Source organism: Priapulus caudatus, unplaced genomic scaffold (genome assembly GCF_000485595.1).
Source record: "Priapulus caudatus unplaced genomic scaffold, Priapulus_caudatus-5.0.1 Scaffold758, whole genome shotgun sequence".
Classification (NCBI taxonomy): Eukaryota; Metazoa; Priapulida; class Priapulimorpha; order Priapulimorphida; family Priapulidae; genus Priapulus; species Priapulus caudatus.
The window spans coordinates 101,003-126,437 of record NW_014577819.1 but is presented as its reverse complement, the minus strand read 5'-3'; the positions used below and the strand labels follow the sequence as shown (position 1 = coordinate 126,437).

The following is a 25,435-nucleotide window of genomic DNA, read 5'->3' as shown; positions in this document are numbered from 1 at the left end:
ATCCTCCAATCACAGGTCGGAGCAATTCCTCTGTTTAGACGCATGTAAAATGAGTACTACTAGCACTACCATCATTGACACTTGTCACGACACTTGTTCAGTTCACGTATACTTATACTTTACTTATAGTTTTAGTTTGCGCAACTGAATCAAATCGGATTAGCTATAACAAGAAATTCAGTGTGAATGTATGTACTAGTAAAATAGCACTGGCTATTGTGCTGTTTATCTACAATTTTTATTTAAACTTACCTTATATATGAGTTATTCAATAAAACGACAAAGCGGGACAGTCGGGCGCGCAGGTGGTCTTCCGCGCCACCTGGTGTAAGTTGACGCACCATTGTTAATGAGAGGAACCATGGCCATACCCATATAACGCGTTGTTATATGATATCTATGGCCATACCTTTATTACCATAATACTAAAATAGCTAATATACTTTTGATATGTTTATAATAAACAATGTAGAGTAGCAGGTTACAACAGTTTTAATACTCAAATCAAACGTATAAATATTATGTATATTCAAAATTCGTTCTTTTATTCTGCGCGCCATCCCTATAATTTAAAATGGGATCTTCCTCATCATCCGGGTAGCAGGCATAACAATAGAGCAGTTGTAGTAAAGCTAAGATGGCGACCGACACTGCAAGAGAAAAAGTACTGGGCGATTACAGGAAAAAGCTTTTAGAACACAAGGAAATTGAAGCTAGGTTAAAAGAAAGTAAGATATTTGAGAAATATTATTTATTTTTACGATTGTGTTAGCGAACAGTGCCAGTTACTTTGTACTTTCGATTAAATGTTATACCGGGCTATTGTCAACAGCTCGACAATCTAGTGACTTGGCACATTTGATTTGGTAATGCCAATGTTGGTGTATTTAAATGCCTGATTCTGTTTAGACTGTAGTCTATGCGTAGTAATGATATCATGAGAGTGCCAATAAAATTATAATTAAAGAGGATACGTATAACTGTTGACATGACCGTTAGAGTGAATTGTTCAGTTTTTATTTACTAATACTACTAGTAATAGTAATAATAGTACTAGTCTACATCACTGGCAGCAAGAACAAGTCTGCACCTGCAGCTACAGCACACACGCATCTATTGACTATATATATACAACATGGTGCCTAACTCGCCGCCGCACTTTTCACAACTCACCGTTTTCAATCAGTTACAACTCCGGTGTTCCTGCAGGTGACGCAACTTTCCAACTATCATTAGAATAGCGGAAGACTGCTTAACAAGCTACACCCGCCATTTTTGACAATCAGTCCACCAGAATGCGCTAAAATCACAGAAATTCCTCAAATATCCATGCGAAACGATCTTTCGAATGTTACCAGGCAAAAAGGCGGCTGCACTGATTGGCTGCAGCAAGCCTGTCAGCACATTAAACTTGCTGCAGCCAATCAGCGCAGCCACCAACGGTTGGCTCTGCCGCCTTTTTGCCGGGTAACATTTGAAGGATTGTTTCGCATGGATATTTGAGGAATTTCTGTGATTTGAGCGCATTCTGGCAGGCCGATTGTCAAAAATAGCGGATGTAGCTTGTTAAGCAGTCTTCCGCTATTCCAACGATAGTTGGAAAGTTGCGTCACCTGCAAGAACACCGGAGTTGTAACTGATTGAAAACGATGAATTGTGAAAAGTGCGGCGGCGAGTTAAGCACCATGTTGTATATATATATACTGTGTGTGTGCTGTAGCTGCAGGTGCAGACTTGTTCTTGCTGCCAGTTGTCTCCATTGCAATTTCCATTGTTCCAAATGATATTGTTACTGAATACTGTGGATTTTTCACCGTAACGAGTTTATGTCGAAAGTTAAATACTGTCTGTTAAATACACGATTATATCATTATTGTATAACATCATGTTTCAGTGAGAGAGCAGCTAAAGGAATTGACTAAACAATATGATAAATCTGAGAATGACCTAAAAGCTCTGCAAAGTGTTGGACAGGTGAGTATAACTACAAAATGGTGTACTCTCCATGCATATAATTTATGTAGTCTTGACACAAATTGTCAACTAAATGAAACATGCTATTTGTATACTGTTGACATACTGATTACTGTAACCGGACCATATCTGATAAAATGAACTCGTTGAACTATATTTAAGTACTCGAGAGCATGCATGTACCTTATATACATGCAGTACGGAATAATGTGTAGTTTTAATATTATAATGCATTCATGTGACTTTATTTTAATTTCTTGTTTTCTGCACATTTAGATCGTTGGTGAAGTTTTAAAACAGCTGACTGAAGATAAATGTAAGTGACCTTTTATAACTTAGGAGATATTGATGGTGGTAAATGTTGATAAAATATTGCAATAGTATTTTTAGTCAAACTTTGATGTTGTTACTCTCATTCCTTGCATGTATATTTAAGTTTGATTTAATGTAATTGGATGGTGACATGAAATTTATCATGTAATCATAATATAAGAACAAATTGCATTTTGTTCATGAATATTTTTAAAAGCATTCACAGTGTTCTCCCCGGGCATTTAAAGTAAGGGTTTCTAACAGTCTTCCCAATTGTTCTTTTGTGTTCTTCAACCATTATAATACTCATTGGCATTGCTTATGTAACAGCAAGTGTATTCAGTAGGGCTAACATGTGTTAGAACACTTGTATCAATTATGACGTGTCATTGACTCTAATTGATCTACCCCTTCCATGTCCTCCCCCCATCTGTCTGTAATTGAGATGCCTTCACAGATTTCTTTGGTGAACCTTTAATTGTCTATTGGAAATGAGATGTTTTCGCCTATAACAAGTATGTGCATAATTTTTTCTGATACACAGTCATAGTAAAGGCAACCAATGGGCCACGTTATGTAGTTGGCTGCAGACGACAGCTAGACAAGCTGAAGCTGAAACAAGGAACACGTGTTGCACTTGATATGACAACACTAACCATCATGAGGTGATACGTCATGTTTGTCTCATGCGCTTAGAAATGTCTGTTCATTCAGCATTTGTTTAGGTAACATTACTAGATAGAGGAAATATGTCATAATAATACATGCTAGCATTTTGTGCATACGAAAACACAATTCCTTTAAATATGCACCATTTTGCATACTATCCTTTTCGTGCATATGCATGTTCTAAAAGGTGCTACGTTACGGTTCTCGTCGCTATACTAAGGTTCAGTTTTGTCATTGAGAATGTTAGTGCAAGGCATACGATTCAGGAAACACTAGACAATGTGCGATTTTTACTTCATTTCCCCGATAGACATCGCAGTGACGTTACACTCACGCGACTCCGCACGCAGACTCGGCAGCGGCTACAGCCGACTTTCTCGTTTGTAGGATCCTGCCGCGCGAAGTCGACCCTCTGGTTTACAACATGTCGACGGAAGACCCTGGCGACATCTCCTACTCAGGTGTCGGGGGGCTCGGCGAGCAGATCCGTGAGCTGCGGGAGGTGATCGAACTGCCTCTGCTCAACCCGGAGCTGTTCCTGCGAGTCGGCATTACCCCTCCGAAGGGCTGCCTCCTGTTCGGGCCTCCCGGAACGGGGAAAACTCTGCTGGCGAGAGCGGTGGCGTCGCAACTCGATGCCAATTTTCTCAAAGTGAGGACGACGGCTGTTTTCTTGTTGGGCCCCGATGGGTCCTGTTAGATGAAATTAAATGTACATATCCCCTGTTACGCTATCAGCAGAAATGATGATTCTATATATATATATATATATATATATGGTATGTGCAAGGTCACCTGGTTAAATAACCATTTGAATATGCAGCAGTTAGACAGTAACTTGCATTAGTTATGGTTATTTGTGACCCGCTCCAGCAAAACCAGGATTAAGTAGGAAATTCTACAAATTGAGTTATGTGCATATCTGAATAGATCATTTAATTAACTTTAAAATGATATATAATATTTGGCTATATCCAAAGAATTGACCGATCTACAGCAATTTGAAGATCGGAAACCAACTTATTCCGGAATGTGCAGCTTTTGAGATGAAGCGTTCCGGGTAAGGGGCCCATTCGGGGATAAGCGGTCAGGGGCCGGTCTGAAGGGCGCGCCGCTCAAAATTATTATTTTTTGTTTTTTTTTAATTAAAAATGACCATAATAATCTAGAGATATCTGAACCTATATATCCGGATTAAATACAAATATGCGTTTAGGAACTTATTTTTGTAAAAATCTCATTTTTGTCCAGGTAGGCCATTTTCAGCATTGACATGTGTGCGTGCTCATAATACTCAAAACAATGACTTGCGACTTAGTCCGTATTATGCTGGAGCGGGTCACATTTGGTATGAACCTGGGGTCTGGTGTGACATCAGACACATCTTAGATAGATAAGACTATATATATATATATATCATAAGTAGATAATAGGGAAGGAGTGTGACTTCAATAAACAAGGGAAATTCGTCATTTACTAGCCTTAGAATACCTACGATTTACTATGCGTAACTCAACCAACTTGAGCTCAAATCGTACACAGTACATTCGCCTAGCATCGTGCGAAATCGTTTCCTCGTATACACCCGCAATCCGGAGATACAGACTAAAACGTACGACACGATTATCCATTCTGTTGCCATCAATCCGAATGTACTGTCCGCCTAACTTGAAACAAAAGGCAGCTACTAACGACTCTCTCGGTGAGGCGGTGTGGCTCGCTGGAAGATTGGCACGCTGCCGCTGAGCCACAGAGCTGCTGCTGATTGCGGTGGGGGCATACCAGCTGTAAATAGGTCAGAGATTAGCTCTCCGAGTGTTGCGTCGATGTCCAATCTCCCAGCGAGTCACACCGCCTCGCCGAGAGTCGTTAGTAGCTGCCTTTTCTTTCAAGTTAGGCGGACAATACATTCGGATGTAGGCGAATGTACTGTGTACGATTTGAGCTCAAGTTGGTTGAGTTACGCGTAAATCGTAGGTATTCTAAGGCTAGTAAATGACGAATTTCCCTTGTTTCACATGTCATAACAAAGTAAGATTTTTGCTTCAAAAGTTCATACATTTTTGACTTATGATGCTTTCACAACTTCTCATGGTGTTTCTGACAACTTGCTCCAGCTCTCGTTTTTACTTTAATTGGAGGTTGATGTTGTTGCGCTGTACAGGTTGTCTCGAGTGCAATCGTAGACAAATACATTGGCGAGAGTGCTCGCCTTATCCGTGAGATGTTTGCTTTTGCACGTGATCATGAACCCTGCATCATCTTCATGGATGAGATAGATGCTATCGGTGAGTACCTCACTTCATTGTGATCGTTGCCGGCTACACCGCGGCAGGTGCGTGGCACGTTATTTCGTGAATATATGAGGTTGAGTATAATGATAAATGGCAATATTGTGACAAATTTTCATCCCCGATTGGAGGAAGATGCACCATGACAGATGCATTATAGCACATTACTTCGTGCATGTAGGAGCATCATGACAAGTAAAAGTGAGTGATGAATTAGGAAATAGTGGTAAATGATTCATATGTCACGATGATGGTTCATCCTCATGAGAAAGCATGGAAGTTAATGCACTGCACGCTATATCGTGAAAATACGAAGGTGGGTAGATGATAAAAAGTGTTATTATAGTGAGCATTCATCCTTAGTAGGCAGTGCTATGGTTGATGCAATGCACACTATGGTCTCATAAAAATACGAAGGTAGGTAAATGTTTAATTGCGATGTTCATCTGCAGGTGGCAGGAGATTTTCCGAAGGTACGTCGGCCGACCGTGAGATTCAGCGCACGTTGATGGAGCTGCTGAACCAGATGGACGGCTTCGACCGTCTCGGCCAGGTCAAGATGATTATGGCTACTAACCGACCGGACGTGCTGGACCCAGCGCTGCTGCGTCCGGGAAGATTGGACAGGAAGATAGGTATGACTGTTGTAAGCTTCCACTGTGACGTAGTGTTGATTCATGTGCCGACGATTGATTGAGAGATTGATTAATTGGTTGAGAGATTGATAGAGATGATTGATTGATTGAGAGATTGATAGAGATGATTGATTGATAGTAAGACAATGTCACATTATCTTTCCTGCAGAGATTCCTCTACCAAATGAACAGGCACGGTTAGACATTCTGAAGATTCATGCTGGTCCCATCACCAAGCATGGTGATATCGGTAGGACTTGACACCACCTCTACTCTTGACAATCTTGAACCGTGTTTACGATTTCTAAACATTTCTACTCGTGTTTTTTGCTTTGCCAATATGCTTTCCTGTACTTTACTGTTTTATCGAGCAAGCCTTGCCGTATTATCCTCAGTGCTAAGTACTCGTATATCTTCACTGTGTCCACAGATTATGAAGCAGTTGTAAAGCTGTCTGATGGCTTCAACGGTGCCGATCTGAGAAACGTCTGCACTGAAGCAGGTAAGTCATAACACGTTCGCTTAAACATCGTGTGGCTGTCTGTATGTGTTAATGACCGGAGAATGCAAGCAAGTGTCCACCGAAGTGCAAACGAAAAAATAACGACAAACTGACAAATGTCGAGTTTCCGACACGCTAGTTGCTAATCAGCGTTCGACGCAGCAATCAGTAACGTTTTCTACTGCTGGTGATAACACCAAACCTGCCATATATCCTGGAATCGCTAATCAATGGTGTAGATGCACATAGTAATAATTTTTAATGTTGTCTGTCACTGCGACGAATCTAGTCTAGTGTGTCGGTAGCTCTAGGAAATGCAGTAAAACCACTCAGCACTTGCATACTAGTTTACGTTTAGACCAACCTGTGTCTAAAGAGGGCAGCACATTGACGCTGATAATAGAGCGACGCGCACATGCCAGGTTGCGCGTGGTGGCGCATTAGTGCGTAGCGGTGATTTTTGATCGCCTATCTTTCAGGTATGTTTGCGATCCGCGCAGAGAGGGATTACGTGATCGAGGAGGATTTCATGAAGGCCGTCAGGAAGGTGGCAGAGAACAAGAAGCTGGAGACGAAGCTCGACTACAAGCCCGTGTAAACGAGCCGAGGCAATCCTCCCATCCCGACGCGCGGGGGAGGGGGGGAAGCCGGCGCAATACCCCCGCCCCCGCAGGATATTCAGCCGACCAGCATACTCGTATTTACTGCAATTTTCCGACTTGGGAAAAGTGCATCTTGCCGGTTGCACTAAGAGTACATGCGATTGGACGTGTTTTTTCCCCAATCCTACGGATTATATACAGGTAGCATGCGGAATGTGTAGCCGTCTGCAATGGCGTACCGGGGTCAGAAGTTAACAGACAGGCTTTACTTCCAAGTGACAAGTTTTTATGTTTCTGTGCTCTAAAACATTCTCCAAAAATATTTCGAAATCATAAATGGTACAGTCGCATTAAGCAGTCGATGCTTTATCAAAACAGTGTATTACTTGTGTGTAAAGTTCTGCACGTTTTTATGGATATAAAAATTTGATGCAGGTGGAACTGGATTTGCCACGAGACAAAAGCAAGAATGTATATAATGTCAGTGTTATATATTTAATAGTGGCATATGTATACTTTCCCCGAGTGAATAAAAACAAATTAACAAAAGAAAAAAGCAAATTTGTGTTTATTCACTCCTGATATTTTGTATGTATACTTTGTGTTCTGTTCCTAACAGTACTTCAAAATTTCATCCCGAGTACAAACTATTTATGAGTAAAAAGTAAATAAACATGTATTAAATTGTAAACTGTTTGTTCTGGTATTTTTATTAATTCTATATATAAATAATGTAGTCTCATAATCTTTCATTAGACTGTTAGATGGAAACTTACGCCTGCTGGCTGATGGTTTAGCTATTTAAAGGTGATGCCACACACATGTAATATAACATTTAGAACAGCATTGAAAGGCCACTCCGCTTGGCAGCTTTTGTCTATTTCATTTTAGTATGGCCATGTTTCCTACAATTGTTATTAATAAAATGACTAATAACAACTGAAAAGTATATTTATAAAACTGCATGTTTTTTATAAATACAAAATGCAGTCTCGTGTAGATTGTTGATTGTACCAACATGATGACACCTTATACAATCATCTCCAGTTGGCGTGCATACTCTATAGTCTGTTGTGCTAGTTCCAGAGCTGGTATTGTATCGGTCTCTGCCGTTTTCTCCTTGTTCGAAAACTGCAAGCAGTTGTTGGGGCCAACCGCCCATCCTCGCTGGAACAGAATGCGCATAGCAGTCAAAGCTAATGATTAATTAATGGGAGTAGCTCAATATTTTGATTTTACATGTAGAAGGATAAATTAACTGCTATAACATGTTTATAATCATTGCTAAAATCTCGCCGAAAAGGTTTTGATAGTTCTTACCTGTGTAGCATACACTTTCATAGGCTTCTGTGTCTCGAAGAAGAGCATACGAGCTGCTTCGCTAAATGCAATCTCCTCGTAAGCCTTTTCCATGCAATTTGCTATTTCATCTCTATATTTTATGTGATAGAAATGAAATATTTTTAATGAATTAATAAACACATGGTATGCCCCTATCATTGCAACCCATCTGGCCTAGTGCTTTTAAACACGTATATTCATATTTTGTGCTGTTACACACTCCACACCATTGTTACAGTTAAAATTACACATAACGCTGACAATGCGCGATTATATCGATCGAATGAAGTCGCACTTCACCACAATGGCAAATCATCTATTGTTGGTTGTTAACCTTATCAAATAGCTGTTTTAATTATTTCAATTTTCAATCATCTAAATTATTGCAATCATATTAATAGTTTTAACGTATAACACACATTTCACAGTAATAATTATGTACAAAGGTATATCAGTTAGCTGCCTTTAAAATTTATTTATGGACATACTACATGATTATCATGCACACCTCGTGCTTACCTAATCGTGTTTAGCAGAATGTCCATGAAGAAGTTATAACTTTGAGCTGGAACATTTCCCTTTGCTAGAAACAGCTGCAAAAGTTGAAAAAAACATTGGAATTATCCTGTTAGTCAAATTCTTATCTATATATATAAAGTTGTTCAGCCGAATTAGTCCGTACTCGCATAACTAGAGAACTCCGCAGCCTAGAGGAAAATCTATATATATAAAGTTGTTCAGCCGAATTAGTCCGTACTCGCATAACTAGAGAACTCCGCAGCCTAGAGGACAACTAAAGATATTTTCAGAATCAGCACATCTGGGAGGTGGTTCTGGCTGAAACAAAAATGTAAAAAAGTTAAAAATTGATAAAAATTCTATTCATCAATAGATGGCGGTGCGTACAGATTAAAACATCACGTACGTGTGAATCCATGGTATATACCCTTAACGGCGCAGTGGCATAATCGCTAGAACATCCGTCTCCTACACCAGGATTCCGGGTTCGAGTCCCAGCTGGGGAACTTATTTTCCTCTTTTTTCCCCTTTACCTACCCTCTTTAGTATGTATTATTTTTAATTTCTTACTTTTTAATTTTATTTTTTATTTGTAATGTCTTATTGTTTTTTACTGTTTGGGATGGGATGGTATGGGTCCGGGATGTGGTGCGATGGGATGGGATGGGATGGCATGCCATGGGATGGGATGTGGTGCGATGGGATGGGATGGATGGATGCATGGATAGATAGATAGTTAGATCTTTTTGGGTATTTTCCTTTCAACCAAGCAGTCACCAACTGAGTAACGCCACTGATTTCCCCGGGCAACGCCGGGTATCCCACTAGTACAATATATGATCAGGAGTACATACATTGAGATCTCTATTTACATACACCTAACATGATTATGTAACTTGTAAAATACACAAGTTGAGATGGGGGGGGGGCATTGTCAGAAACATCATAACTTATGGAAGACAATTCCCTTTAAAAGTTAGGACATTAAAGATTTATGATGTCATAACAACTCATGACGTTTCTGACAACGACCACCAGGATTTGTACACATACAGCATGCTGCCTCCTGTGTGAATGGGTATTGTACGCATGACCTCTCAAGCGGATAGCTAGGATTGGGAAAGTTGGAGTCTCAGATGAAATAACTGAACACTTGTGTCCCAGCAATGTATATATATTAGTGTTGTCAATCGGTTGTAATTTCGTAATCGATCATCGGTTGGACCCAAGTAACCGATGATGGTTACAATCGGTTACTCGGGGTGTTGAATGCCTGCGTGTGCGTAACGTCGTGTGCATGTACGTGTGTGCATGTATGTGCTTGTTTAGCTCTGTTTACTGTTTGTTTTGCACTGTTTACTACTGTGTGTATAATACATGTATGTTAATAAAGGATAACTTGTATAGTAGCGATGATATCTCTGATTCTCATAACTTTTCCAAGTTTTCTTGTTCAAGTTTTACATTTATTTCAAATATTTTTTTTTCGATGAAATTGATCATGAATTTTGATAACCAAGCGCTTGGTTCCAGCCACTGTTCAACCGATGATCGAGTATAATCGATGATCATGACATCACTAATATATATATATATATATTACAAATTTATTCACTGAAATAAGTGCATGACCATCATCAGCTGTCGGCAATAAAATTGGACCGTCTTAATACAAAAATTGACCGTCGAAAAGACAGCTCACTAGATAATACTCGGGCTCTCACCTTGTTGTAGCTACCCTCCATGAGATACTGTTCCATTGACACCGGATGCCGAATATAAACGTTTGTCTGTATCTCTTTGGATGGCAACAGCTCCACCTCCTGCGAGAAGCCATTAACATTTGGAATAACATTAAAAAATTAGTATTTTAAAAATTAATTACGAAATAAACAAAAATTTAATTAAAATATTATTTATTTAAATATTAATATAATTGCAAAAACCATTAACGTTTACATGATACATCATATGTAGCTACACAAAATAAAAATCTAAAATGCATTTTACATATCATTTTTATGAAAGAATTTAAAAGAGATAATCAAGGAGATTGAACAAGAATGTTTACATGATCACATGGAGTGCCGATAACAAAAAACGCATGTAGGATATATATAATAACATGCAGTGGACGCAACACGGCTGGCATCAGGCCGAGGTAGAACAGTGTGACACAGGCAGAAAAAGTAGGAAGGAGAGAGAGAGAATATCACTTACGGTATGGAACTCTGCAACTCTGTTCTGGGCGAGCAAACATAAGAGGTTTAATCCCAGCAGTTGGTACTTGTAGACGGATTCTGGCAAGTCATCTCTGCAACAGCCAATTGTACATACAGGTACTATGTGTGACACTTAAAAACACCACCAGAATCGACTGCACGTGGGAATTTCAATTATTATCGATGGGTTCTTCTGCTGGAGAGGGCTCATGGTGGGCAAATTGACATGATGAATAGGGAGTTGTTTCTTATTATGAGGGCCGTGACGTGCTTATCAATAAGCTATTCATCCATTTATTAGAGGTGCTCTCATAAAGCTAGTTCTTTTCGAGCAATAAATCAACCACTCCACGTTTTGGTTCGACTAATCACTGCAAGGATCTTAAATGCTCGGCAACTGCAAATTCCTGTCGACCCCATCTATTACAATGTCAAGTAGCAGAGTGACAAGTATGCAAACATGATGAGTCATGTTGGTAGAGAGGTTGAGATATTTAGTGTGTAGAGCAACATGCCAGTAATGCAACATCTGCATTTTACATTCCTAGAATGCAGAGCAACGTTTCATTACCGAACCAAGCTGAATACACATTTGAGCTTGTAACCAGGGAGGCAACACGGATGACATCCCTCACAGTAAAAGGCAACGCTCCCTATTCTTCTCAGATTAAAAACAGTTGCTTTGAAAAACAAGTAATATCAGTTCACAAAACACTTGTGTACTGCACAAGATCCGTAGTTACACGTGAGAGCCAAACTGTAAAACGCCATGCCACTTTCCAGCTAACTCAGTTGATAAGGTACACATTAATTACACCCGATTTAAGTGGACCACAAACCCAGTGACGCATCCCCCGCAATATTGGTGTGGCAACCGGAGCTCACGTGCCTGGTTTAATATCGCCGCATGCGCAAGGAGAGGCCAATTTTCGGAACGAAAAAGTTGCGAATGTGTCACAGACGGCTGTGCCGCCCTTGATCGCAGTTCGCCGGGCAGAGCGATCAGCATCGGCACTCCACCGCCGTACGACGAACTGTTGGCATGGCTTCGGAGGAAGCTCGCGCAGCCGTCGCCGCCGGCGACAGCGACGTCGCCGCCGTCGTCGTCTACTCGCTCATCTGCTGCGTCTGCATTGCGGGCGTCGCGGGCAACCTGCTGACGGTCGCCGTCGTGCTCAGCGTCGCGGCGAGGCCAGGTGGCGCCGCTTCCTCCCTCGTCTACATGCTCGCGCTCGCCATCGCCAACACGGCGTTCCTCGCCAGCATGCTGCCTCTTGCCGCCAGCAGGGCGCACTGGGCGAGCGACCACACCGCCTGCTTCAGCTACGCGCGCCTCTTCGTCGTCGTCTACCTGTCGTCGCCGCTCGGCAACGCGAGCGCGGGACTCGGCACGTGGATCGTGACGGCGGTGACGATCGAGCGGTACGCGCACGTGCGTTACCCGATGTGGGCGCGCGCTCGCTGCGGGCCGCGCGTCGCCGGCCGCGTGCTCGCCGTCCTCGTAGCTGGCGCCGTCGCCTTCCACGTACCCTACGTCTTCCTCGTGCAGCCGGTGAGCTCGACCACAACCGTCATGTCCTGCGCGGCGGAGGCTCAGATCATGAGCGCGGCGCTGGTGGCGACGACTGGCGAGGGAAGTGCGACTTCGCTGAGCGCTACCGCCGCTACGACACACTACCGGTTCACAGCCGCTCAGGAACGGATGTTTGCGAACGCCAGCACGCAGGAACGTGTGCTAACGAACTACAGCACCGACGAACCTTCGCTACCAGACCATACCAACTTGGAACATGCGCTATCGAACTACACCACCCTGGAACACATGCCACCGAACAGCACCAACCTGGAACAAACACCACCAAACTGCACCGCCCTGGAACATGCGCCACCGAACCGCACCACCCTGGAACACGCGCCACCGAACAGCACCCTCCTGGAACACGCGCCACCGAACAGCACCGCCCCCGAACCACCTCGGAGCGACGTGCAGTGCTACTCGATGGCGTGCGCCGGGTACACGTCGCAGCCGTGGCAGTCGCTCTACCTGTGGACGCGCGCCGTCGTCATGCAGGTCGTGCCCTGGCTGCTCATCACCGTCTTCAACACGCTGCTCCTCGTCGCCTACCGGCGCGCGCGTCGCGCCGCACGCGGCCTCGCCGACGCCGACGGCCGGCGCACGGAGTTCCGCCTCACGCGCACCCTGGTGGTGATGAGCTTCGAGTCGCTGCTGCTCGACGTCAGCACGGCGCTGACGCACTACGGCACGTCAACGAAGCTGTTCGCGAGCGTCGGCGGCGGCGACGACGACGCGGCCGCCGGCGCGCAGGACGTGCTCGCGATGGTCGAGAACTGCTGCCAGACGCTCAACTGCTGCCTCAACTTCTTCGTCTACTTCGCGCTGAACAGGAACTTCAACCGCGAGCTGCGGACGCTGCTGCGCCGCCTGCGGTCGAACAAGGTGACCAACAGCTGACTTCCGAACATTCGCAGATTCTGCCTGGTTACTAGCATTTTGCAGCATGTCTACTAGAAGTTTAACGATTCCTGAAGGCGCAAAGGTCGCGAAGCAGGAAATTTGTTTCACGAAATGCGTGGAAACAAGAGAGGTGGGGGAGCAGCCCGTGTTTCCCTGTGATTTACTGAGCTGTTTGCTCCCGGACATTGCCGAACATTCACAGATTCTGCCAGGTTATTAGCATTCTGCAGCATGTCTACGAGAACAATTCTTGAAAGCTTGTGGCAATACCTCACGAAATGTAAACAGTGTCTATTGTGCATTGCAAAATCTAATTGGATATTTAATATGGATATTTTGTCTAAAATTACGAACACTTTACGAAGGCAACCAAGAGCTATGAATACCTACATACTTTCTTAGCTTTTAAAGGTTGATATTGATTACAACACATATTTAAAATGTATAAATTTAATAAAATGTAATATTAAATCAAACATTGAAATTCCTAATTTAAAAAAAAATTCACTTGGATAAAATTAAATGCACTCCTACATTACAATCTAATTAAATAAACAAGTGCCGCAGAGCGACAGCGCTCAACTGACGTATACTATAGCCGGGTATTCTTCTGATAAACTCACTGGCAACCTAATCAAGTCCCGCCACCGCGTTCGCGCTCAGAGCATATATCTAGGGTACTACTAATACAGATCTAAAATCTATGATAGGCTTTGCTATACCGGTAGTACAGTAATAAAGATACAGCTGTGTAACTTTAATGACTTCACTATGTGAATTCACACATGTTATCAAGAGCCCATTAACCCTTAATGGGCTCTTGTCCCAGGGGTTAATGGGCTCTTGATGTTATCATGGATATGCGCCGAGCGCGAGCGTAGTGGGGGTGGTGGGAGGAGGGTGGTAGAGGGAGGCAGAGGGGGAGGGCGAGGGTGGGGGAGGGGGAGGGTGATGGTGGTGTGTGTGTGGGGGGGGGGCTCTAATAGCAAAAGCAGGAAGGAGCAAAGGTTGCAAATAGCAAAATTCAGTCCTTTGTTAACTGTCAACAAATCCATGTTTACCCCTCCTCTTGAGGGTCAAAAGGTTATCAGACACTTACTCTTCGCACGTCAGCGGAAAGCACAATTCATGGTCCTATCAATAAAGTTATAAAAATGGTAGGTCAGTGCTGAAACAAAAAAGTTGAACAAACCTTTCCCCCACTGCCCTTTGACCTGTGACCTCTAATTTCGCGCTGGTGATGGGTTTTCTCCCCATCACACTATACATCAAATATTAAGAGCGTAAGTCAAGCCGTTGAGATTTGTGCCGCAATTCCGTATTTCCTCCTATACCTTAAGTTAAGGGGAAAATATTCCCCCTCCATTGACACACCTTGACCTTTGACCCCCAAATTAGACATCCCGAGTCCTTTTCGCCCCCACGAGTTGTATAGTAAATTCATAGTGATGCTAGGTCTGGATGCTAGCATGCACTAAAAACTTACAACAAGTGTACAACCGAACAGCTATTGGTAAATCAAAAAATGCAAAACCATTATACTCCAACGGTTCCAATTCACTGACTGATACACTGTAGTTTCAATAACTTACTTGTAGTCTAGATAGTAGCACTTTAGCTGTGCCATGTATCTCTCAAAGCTTGGTATGTCTTTCACTGCCACACTCCACTGTGCTCCAATCTCTAACACATCCCCTGCAAATAAATGATGTAACTATGTAATGCTTATACTGCATAAGCATTGACTCACGACTGAAGTCTGTTGTCACTTGTTGTGATACTGAAAAAATAAACCCGAAGCAAATTTACGATAATTAATTATGTATATATTCTGTTATAGATGAATAGAATATGTTATTAGATCGGTGTTTTCACGAGAACCATTTTATTATTACATATAATTACATATACCTAAACACAATAGAGAATGAATAATGCTATTTGATATTTCTTTATAGAAAAGCTGATTTCCTCTGACTCACTTGCAACTAGAAGCTCTTGTTTGGATGCAGACGTATTGCTTGTTGGCAAAAATGTCAGACTAGTTAAAGAAATCTGGAAGACAAATAAAGTATTAGGATTATTTATTATTACGGCGGTGGCAATACTGTACAGACCAGGGTCAATGCAGCTTCAAGAAACGGTCCTCTATTGACCATTATACTAGTCTCATATCCGCACCAATCAGGCTACAACTAGCAAACAATAGTTCAAATTTATTTTGGAACAAAGTATTTTAATAATGGGCTAATTAAAGCCATATTTACGAGAATCATCAAGTGTTTAACCCTACTTTTATGACTGTTTAATTGCTTGAATAACAGCAACTGTTTAGAGTAACGATAAAATGTATTAGAACCCTCGTATTCACCAAAACATGCAAGTTCGATTACCAGCGAGCCCTTTTTTGTAATCGTGGACCAGTTAGTAGCGCTACTACTACTAGTGCCAGCTATTGTCCATAGAGTTACATGTCTCTTGCAAAATCTTGTTTAATCATCAATCAATCATTAAATCATTCGACGTGGATATTCGTCCGAGCATCGGACACCTGTTCTTATGCGCTATTCGTCCGAGCAGTTGTTGCGCATGCGCTGTTCATGTTGCATGCCGCAGGCCATAGATACTACCCCAAGGGGTATCTTGGTATACTACCCCTTGGATATTATCTATGCGCAGGCGCACGGCACAAGTGCCGGAGGTAGGGAGCGTGAAGGGGGGGTCTGGGGGGTCTCCCCCCCGAAAAGTTTAAAATCTAGATGCTCTAAAATGCTAAATTGCTATGAGCGTTTTGCTACGGCAGCCCTACGGTTGTGACTCCCCTGCATACATGCGTATATGGTTATACACCATAGATAGCGTTTGGTACTATGACTCAAGTATATTAAGAGATCCGAGTCAGTTTACAGTTAGTGTTAGGGTAGGTTTGTGGTTGTGGTTGGTGTTGGGGTTAGAGAGTAGGCGGCTCCCTAGAGTAGCATTATATTACATTTATGTAATACAACATGAACAGCGCATGCGCGACAACTGCTCGGACGAATAGCGCATACGAACAGGTGCCCGATGCTCGGACGAATATCCACGTCCTAAATCATTAGTTAATCATGATCTTACTTAATCATTAACTTAGTTAATGACGATTGAGTTAAATTACTATTAGTTATTCATGTAATCAATGTAAATCATGTTTCATTGTTTCAATGTTTGTCACTAGTACTCAGTAGGCAGCTATCTTGTGACTTGTCGTTGTCAATGTCATATTCATAATCATAAATATAATCCAGTGTAGTGGATATGTACCAGAACAAAACATAGCAAAACATAACATAACGTAATCGTAACCACGGCCTACGCAAAATATAGACGTACAGTGCACTAAAAGTAACACTAAGTAAGTAAGTAACAGCTGAGCCATGCCGAGTTACGAGTAAGTGAGTGAGCTGAGTCATGCTGCCGACGAAACTGCCGTCAAGAAACTATTACAGTATTATGCAAGTTCGTAATTTCAACTGGTCTCATTCATACAATTGCCTTTACCACACCTTTAACTTTGCCAAAAGCTGTCCACATTTTTCCAAGTTGGGTGCTTTCTTATTCCATTCTTGTGTTAAATTTTGATAAAGAGTGACAACTTCTTTCAACGCAGCCATGACACAACTATTTGAGCAGTGTCACTTGTTTCTGCCTAGTGTCTGCACCTGGCGAGTTCAAAAGAAAAGGTCCTCTTTCCTGTTTTCGGTGATCGGATTTTGGTGCAACTTTTTGGTCGTGTCCCTAATCGGACTCATCCACACCACTCCGTTCTTTATATTGTAATACGAGTTACCATCAACTAGCAGGATGCCTCCTAAGTTTGATCCCAACGAAATTAAAATAGGTATGTAAACGAGTGTTCGTGAAACCATTCCTTGAATTGAGTGGTGTCATAACGTTGCACATGGTCGTGGGCAACACAGGCACTTGAAGCGTTTCAATAAAATATAATGCTAAATAAATATGAAATCTATTTACTACCAAATTCTTAATGTTTCTATACTCTCTTTCACCTATTATTGCCGACAGTTTCCTGTAAATTCCGTCCAAATCCTATGTAGTAATGTACAACATTATACATACGCTGCCGGCGGCCACTTACGCTGATAGGGTCTATGGGTTCAAGGATAGAGAACATGGGTCCCAATAAAACCAATGTCATTTACATCAATATAATAGGTTAGGGTTATGGTTAGGGTTAGGGTTAGGCACATCGGTTTTATTGGGATCCATGTTCTGTATCCTGGGGCCGGTCTATGTCCCCCAGGTTACTGCCGAAACGTACCCTGGGTACGGTCCGGTATACCGTAACGTACCCTGATACTAAATACTTCTATCTAATATGACGGACCGTACCTCGCCGACTCCACTAACGAGTCTAGGGAGTCGCCTACGCCACAGGCACTTGAAGCGTTTCAACTGTAAACACACGCCGCCGCCATTGCGCGCACACTGACATAAATATATAGCAGGTGAGAAAGCGTGCGCCAGGAATTCACTCGACGCTCGCTTGATTTCACAGGATTTCAACACAAATACTCAACCTTACGACTCCATCTTTGCTGCAGTGTTCACTTGTTGTAGAAATATTATGTCTCACTTCGAAACAGAGCTGTGTCACGCAAAATCACGAATTAAATCATGAAATTCTCGCGATCGCTAGCACTGCGCGCGCGATTGTAACAACTTCGGGATCTGGAGACCCCCTACCGGCCGTATTTGTGACGTCATTTTTCGAACAGCATGCCTCCGGCGACCGCTTGGCGACTCGACTCGCTCCATGCTCCAACTATCATTCAGACTGTACACTCCGATGTAACTGTCTTGAAAACGTGCAGAGGTAACGAAAGTTCGTCCTGTCTATGGTATCTATAGCAACGCCCCACTGGCGGCTTTGACGGGGCACACATGGGAGGCGGAAAGCAACGTTGTTGTTACCCAAGATGCAGTGCGCCGCCTTCCGCCATGTACTTAAGGTTGTTACAATCGCGCGCGCAGTGCTAGCAATCGCGAGAATTTCATGATTTAATTCGTGATTTTGCGTGACACAGCTCTGTTTCGAAGTGAGACATAATATTTCTACAACAAGTGAACACTGTACTTCAATTAGCAGCAAAGATGGTGTTGAAATCCTGTGAAATCAAGCGAGCGTCGAGCGAATTCCTGGCGCACGCTTTCTCACCTGCTATATATTTATGTGTCAGTGTGCGCGCAATGGCGGCGGCGTGTGTTTACAGTTGAAACGCTTCAAGTGCCTGTGGCCTACGCCTACTCCCTAACCCTAGCCCTAGCCCTAACCCTAACTCTAACCCTAACCATATCAGATAGATAGTTATCAGGGTACGTTCCGGTATACCGGACCGTACCCAGGGTACGTTCCGGCAGTACCCTGGGGGACATAGACCATATCAGCGCCACTTACACTTATATATATATATATATATATAGCCAGGAGCGTATAATGACAATATTTATCATTATACGCTCCTGATATAGCAGGTAGGAAAGCGGTATCCTTAAATTCGCTCTACGCTCGCTTGATTTCACGCCTTCACAGCACGAATACACATCCAACAGCTTCCATCTTTGTTTCCATTTCAAGAACAGTGTTCTCTTGTTATAAAAACATACTGTGTCTGTTCGTAACCGAGCTGTGTCACGCGAAATCACACAGACTGACGAAATTCTCGCGTTCGCTAACCTTGCCCAGTAAATGTAAATGGCTGTCAGAATCAGGAAACACCCACCAGCGCTCTTCGTGACCTCATTCTTACGCTGCAACGTTTTTGCAACGCTCTAATGGCGAGGCTCGTACGGGAGTTGGAAAGCAGTGCGCCGCCTATAGTCCATAGACTGGCGCTCGCTCCCACCTCTTGGCTTAGCTTGGTCACTCGATGGGTAATCGAGGTGGGAGCGAGTCCCAGTCTATATAGCCCTGTACTGGCAGCCATTTACATTTATTTACTGGGCAAGGTTAGCGAACGCAAGAATTTTGTCAGTCTTTGTGTGATTTCGCGTGACACAGGTCGGTTACGAACAGAGACGGTATGTTTTTATAATATGTGAACACTGTTCTTGAAATGGAAGCTGTTGGATGTGTATTCGTGCTGTGAAGGCGTGAAATCAAGCGAGCGTCGAGCGAATTTAGGGATCCCGCTTTCCTACCTGTTATATATATAAGTGTAAGTGTGCACAGTGCAGCCGCGAGAGCAATGGCCACCAGCAGCGTATGTTGTACATAGGATTTGGGCGGAATTTACAGGAAACTGTCGGCAATAATAGGTGAAAGAGAGTATAGAAACAATAAGAATTTGGTAGTAAATAGATATCGTATTTATTTAGCATTATATTTTATTGAAACGCTTCAAGTGCCTGTGGTTGGCAACGAAGCAATGAAAGCTATAATATATATTAATATACAAATTACAATACATCATGTGACTATAATTTTTATTAATATTACTATTAATTGATACGTGACACTGATAGTATTGAGTATTGACATTGACAATGATAATGATACTAGTCAGGGCCACTGTCATATATGTTGTTTCTATGATGAACACACAAAAATCAGTTCTGCTACTGAAATACCATGACTGATTTCTATGTTTCTGAGAGGTGCCTAAAGCAACCATATCAGCATGTGGTAATCGTATACTAATTTGGCTGGTTTTATTGTATTATGAGTTGGTTCTTCCAATGTGCCATTATGTAAAACATTTTCATAATATACGGGACTTGAAACTAACGCTTCTCTGCTCGCCAGAGGCTAGTAGCATGTCATGGCTGACCTGCTTGCTACTTTTTGTGCAACTGATATCATCTGATTCAAGTTTAAAATTGGCATGTGCTAACGTCACAAAATTGCAAACCATATCCTTATCTCAAAGTCACAATGACAACCGATGGCAGGCAGCAGGGTCCGAAGACCTAATTCAGAGAACGCTGGTGATCTATGTGAAGTGCAGGATTCAGACAATGTTCCTACAGTGGGGTTGTGGCAACTACAAGACAGGGTCAATCAAAATCTTTGGCTGAGCATGACTGATGCCAGACAATGCGTCTAGACAATACGTCTGCAGTGTACTTGTCTGTGCATATCTGTGAAACTGTTTTCATGTTTTTATATAATAATTACATTACATATTAATAATTTCCAAATGCTATTATTGCATAAGCTGCGTTCACACGAGATTCACGGCCTCGCTGGTTCCGTACTTATCTGGTGCTGAATTCAGCTGAAATACCGTGCTTATACAACCCGCATCGATCACACGAGAATCGAGGCTTAGCTGGCTAGGTATAATATAGACTGGTACCCGGTCGACAGTTCCACACGCTACACTAACGTCGTGTAGCGAACGACGTCGTGTCACGTACGTCGGTGTAGCGAAGGATACTTGCCGGAGTGAAGGTGGCGAACGGGTACCAGTCTAGGTAAGCGCACTACAGTTTCGCGGCTTACGAGGCCTCGAATTGCGTTCACACGACAGACAATACGCGGCCAGCGCGGAATCAGTTTCCTCGCCGAATAAGCCTCGTATTTCAGTACGGTGCTTGCTAAGTCGCGTATAAGTCTTGAATATTTTTACTGTGTGGCTAATACGGTACTGAAATCCTCATGTGAACGCAGCTATATTTAAAGATTTTGGATACCAACATTGTTGAAATTACTATCCAAAAAATGCTATACCAGATCTCAATACCTGGTATCCCGAATGGATACCATAATAAAAATCTAATTTCGACCCCTGCATTGTCATGAGATTTAAGTTAACTTCCTGTTTTAATATAATTTGTTTGAGTTGGGGATTGTTATATATAAGTATGTTTTAAATGTTATCAGTATATTTCAGCAGGCTTCCTGATGTTGATTTAAATTACAGAATGGGTCTCAGATAGTCTAAAATCACAATTGTTCTATTGAGCTCCCCCCCCCCACGTATGCAATACCTACCCACTCTTACTCTCCTTCTGTACGGAGCTAACTGCTGGCCATGGAGCTTCCGAACCACACTTCAGGGATTTAGCGCTTTTAGATTTTTCCATAATACCAGCTCTGTTGGCTAATACAGATTTTGGGTTAGTTTCAAGCCTGAATATATAGAAATGCACGAGTCTAGACAGTAGTTTTTACTGGCAATGCTTGTGTCAATATACTGAATGTATCCGTGTGAAACCAATATAAATTTGCAACAGGTACCAAGGGGTTAGTCATAAATTTGAAATTCTTGAAAACCATCACTAAATTGAGTCCATGAATGATGAATGACTATTGCAGTTTGAACAAGTAAACCATTGCAATTAAGGAGGCTACATTACTAATGATGATTATTTTTTCTGATAGTGTACCTGAGGGCTGTGGGTGGTGAAGTTGGTGCTACTTCTACACTAGCTCCTAAAATTGGTCCCCTTGGCTTGGTAAGTGTTAGCAGTTCATGGGTGTAGAGGCATACTTATTTTTACTGCACAGTAGCAAGGTGAATGTTGAAACCGTACTCGTTAGCACCAAAACGATGCCATCTCGCTGATGAACACACATTTATCAGTTCTGCTACTGATATACCGTGACTGATAAAAAGCTTCTGAGAGATGATAAAATGGTTCACTGGGAAAAATTAACTTTTTAATGATAATTACATTTTCAGTTAATTTTAATTTATTTGTTGCATCAATCTTTTTTAATGATTAAAAAAATACCACACTGGTTTGCATTGGGCATGGTGTCACTCTTCTACCTCTTGCAATGATGTGAAAGATTGGTCAGAGATGTTTTGACATTTTAGTGCATTTTCCAACCCATCCTCGGATCTGTTCATGAAGCAAATCAGAATTGCATTGGATAATATCTGTTTACAGTCACCAAAGAAAGTAGGAGATGATATTGCCAAGGCAACCCAGGACTGGAAAGGTCTCAAGATCACCTGCAAGTTGACCATTCAAAACAGGTATGTGTTGTGACGTGATTCGGTGGCTGATAAGTGCGAACGCCTAACCAGTTCTGATTTCTAAAATGTTGATATCTACTTTATATAACTTACAATAAATTGCACCAAAATTGGCCAGTCCCGAACTGGGGAATGTGATACTACTTCCAACAGCCTCTGGTAGACACTCCTATTCAGAGCGCCTACTCGTTAGCACCAAAACGATGCCGTCTCGCTGATGAACACACATTTATCAGTTCTGCTACTGATATACCGTGACTGATAAAAAACTTCTGAGAGATGACAAAATGGTTCACTGGGAAAAATTCTTACTAACTACTTCCAACAGCTTCTGGGAGACACTCCTATTCAGAAGTTTAGCAGCTGGGTAAGGGTCTTTATTTATGGTTCTAATTGACTGCCATCCCATGATAGATAAATCCTATTACCAATTGCAGCTTCCCTTAAGCTGTGGACACATTACGCGATTTTTCGTGCGATCGAGCCGGCCGGCTCAGTCGGGCGACTCTGTGGATTTTCAGCACGCTGATTGGCTGATGAATTGTACAATCGGCCGGCTCAATCGCAGACCCGGGCACACTAGGCGATTGCAGCCGGCCGGCTCAAATAATGATCAAACATGTTTGAATCGGGTGACTCAGCCGGCCGACTCGAAAATCGATGCGACTCACTGGACACACTACGCGATTTTTCATGCAATCGAGCCGGCCGGCTCGGTCGCATGAAAAATTGCCTAGTATGTCCACCCCTTTACTAAAAGCAGTGTAACATTCTCAGGCACTTGCTGCTCTGTAAGCACTTGAATAGGATGTAGAAAATACTGTCCAGTCTCTGTCACATGACTAATTTATGAGTTACACTGATTTACTGAATGTTTCCAATTTTAGACAAGCAACAATCAGTGTTGTGCCCAGCGCAGCAGCTATGGTAATTAAAGCACTAAAGGAACCACCCAGAGACAGAAAGAAGGTTAAGAACAGTGAGTAGCATATTTCAGATTTCACATATTTGAATATTAATCTGTATGGATTTGTTACTTCATAGATGAATAAATCTGCTCATACTCTTGACACATTTGTACAGTTACTGGTCCTAAGGCCAAAACAAAATATATGTGTGGTTACCGTTACATGTCGAAAAAAATAGTGTAGGTAGGTAGGGGAAACATTTTATTTTCTTGAAATATTTTATTTACGAACCATGTCCGAAGGATGTCATGTGCGTTGTGCCTTTTGAAGCAGGAACCGTCCAATTCATTTTTATTTTTTTTTACTTCTAAGAAAATTGACAATTAAATGTTTAGGGTCGGTCGGGAAACCGTAACCACACCTATATTTTGTTTTGGCCTAATACAGATTCACTATGTTATTCTAACAAGTGCCGTATATTTACATGTACAAATACACGATGGAAAATTTGCTTGCATTAAAAAGTATAGAGTTCGCTCTGAAATTTTTAAATCCCGAGTATTCAAAAACTGATGTAATACGTAAAACTCAATGTAATGCCACAAAGTGTTTAATGTTGTCTGTGGTTCATGTAAATTCCTTTACTTCTTTTAGTCTTACACAACGGTAACATCACCATGGATGATATCATAAACACCGCAAAGGTCATGCGTGATCGCTCTCTGTCGCGGTTCCTGTCCGGCACAGTTAAGGAGATTTTGGGCACTGCTCAGTCTGTCGGCTGCACCGTCGATGGCATGGCACCACATGATGTCATCGAGAAGATCAACAGTGGCGACATCGAGATCCCTGATGTAAGTCGGCCAGCACTGTTCTTCATGGTGTTTGCATGGTGTAGATACAGGTATAGAGTAATGCCTTGCGCTGTGATGACTGGTTATGTAAATTCGCCCACGTCTGTAATTATCCACTACGAAAGTTCCCTTGCACGAGGTATAACTTAGTGTGCTTGAATGCCCTTATTATCAGTGTAGCCCCTTCATTCCCAGTACAAGGTTGTACGACAACTAATGCGGAAAATCTTAGACGAATGTTTACAACATGGCAGAGTGCGATGTAATTCATGGTATAATATAAAATATGCTAGATTTACAGTTGATAGTTGTTTTGTTTGCATGACTTGTAATTTTGTGCATTTTTGTTTTGCAGGAGTAAATTCAATGGAGAAGAGAATGCATTTGTACAGACTTTAAAAGAAAAAAATGTCGATGTACTTTAATTTAATCTGTTCATTGTTTTATTCTTCTTCTGTTAGACAGAAATTAGAGCCAATTTACAATCAACACTTACCATACATCTATCCACGAGTTGAATAGCACGGTACCTGTCCTCTCCCAGCTTTATTGAGCCAGATTAAAAAATGTCCAACAGACATAAAGTAATGTCTTCTATACATGTCTATTAAAACACACAAAAAGATGCAATATACTTACTGAAGCAATATGTGGCAAATACATTAATAAAATGTATGAGAGTATTAAGTGTATTAAATACAGGAATGAGTTGAACTGAAAAAAAACAGCATGAAAATATTTTCATAAGCATACCTGTCAAAATAGACACAATCGACTTGTTCGTCTTGTAGGTAGGTTCATTTTGTAGGGTTTACATTGTGAATTCGTTTTCTGAGACCAATCGGTTTTCCTTTGTATGGGCAGGGCGCTATATATGTATACAGTAAAACTCGCATAAGTCGTCATGGAAGTCAAAGTCCCGATTTTCTCATAGTAAACCCATTGGAATAGCCCCCGCCTAAGTCGTCAATATGTACAAGTCGGCGCCCTTAGACAGGTCTCATGTAATACAAACAACAGTAATTTCCCATCTGTAAGTTGTCATCAGAAATGCCGATGGTGCAGTGTACGGTCTAGGGGATGTACGAGCTGGACGGACGGCCCCGGTAGTTGCACGCAGCGCACGGGGAAGCCGCGCCCCCACAG

General features: G+C 42.2%; 4 protein-coding genes across 4 annotated transcripts in view; 2 read left to right on the top strand and 2 right to left on the bottom strand.

Annotated features, from left to right (window-relative positions):
- Positions 1-319, bottom strand: part of LOC106813344 (N-acetyltransferase ESCO2-like) — a 4,610-nt gene extending 4,291 nt beyond the window's left edge. Inside the window, exon 1 of the mRNA XM_014817470.1 lies at positions 253-319. The gene's annotated coding sequence lies outside the window, so the exon portion shown is untranslated. The remainder of the gene's footprint in view (positions 1-252) is intronic.
- Positions 320-631: 312 nt separating this feature from the next.
- Positions 632-7,676, top strand: LOC106813350 (26S protease regulatory subunit 10B). Its single transcript, XM_014817481.1, has 10 exons — positions 632-728; positions 1,895-1,974; positions 2,251-2,290; positions 2,831-2,951; positions 3,343-3,607; positions 5,120-5,243; positions 5,699-5,881; positions 6,051-6,131; positions 6,312-6,383; positions 6,863-7,676. The coding sequence occupies exons 1-10, from the start codon at positions 638-640 to the stop codon at positions 6,979-6,981; spliced, it is 1,176 nt and encodes a 391-aa protein (XP_014672967.1). The 5' UTR covers positions 632-637; the 3' UTR covers positions 6,982-7,676.
- LOC106813352 (26S proteasome non-ATPase regulatory subunit 8-like) lies at positions 7,665-17,207 on the bottom strand. The gene is made up of 8 exons (XM_014817485.1): positions 17,086-17,207; positions 15,526-15,598; positions 15,136-15,238; positions 11,066-11,159; positions 10,570-10,668; positions 8,846-8,919; positions 8,306-8,417; positions 7,665-8,152 (listed from the first exon to the last, which is right to left on the bottom strand). The coding sequence occupies exons 1-8, from the start codon at positions 17,191-17,193 to the stop codon at positions 8,015-8,017; spliced, it is 801 nt and encodes a 266-aa protein (XP_014672971.1). The 5' UTR covers positions 17,194-17,207; the 3' UTR covers positions 7,665-8,014.
- A 76-nt stretch (positions 17,208-17,283) lies between these two features.
- Positions 17,284-24,714, top strand: LOC106813353 (60S ribosomal protein L12-like). Its single transcript, XM_014817486.1, has 6 exons — positions 17,284-17,420; positions 21,927-22,000; positions 22,439-22,527; positions 23,415-23,506; positions 24,090-24,289; positions 24,645-24,714. The coding sequence occupies exons 1-6, from the start codon at positions 17,384-17,386 to the stop codon at positions 24,648-24,650; spliced, it is 498 nt and encodes a 165-aa protein (XP_014672972.1). The 5' UTR covers positions 17,284-17,383; the 3' UTR covers positions 24,651-24,714.
- Positions 24,715-25,435: the final 721 nt, after the last annotated feature.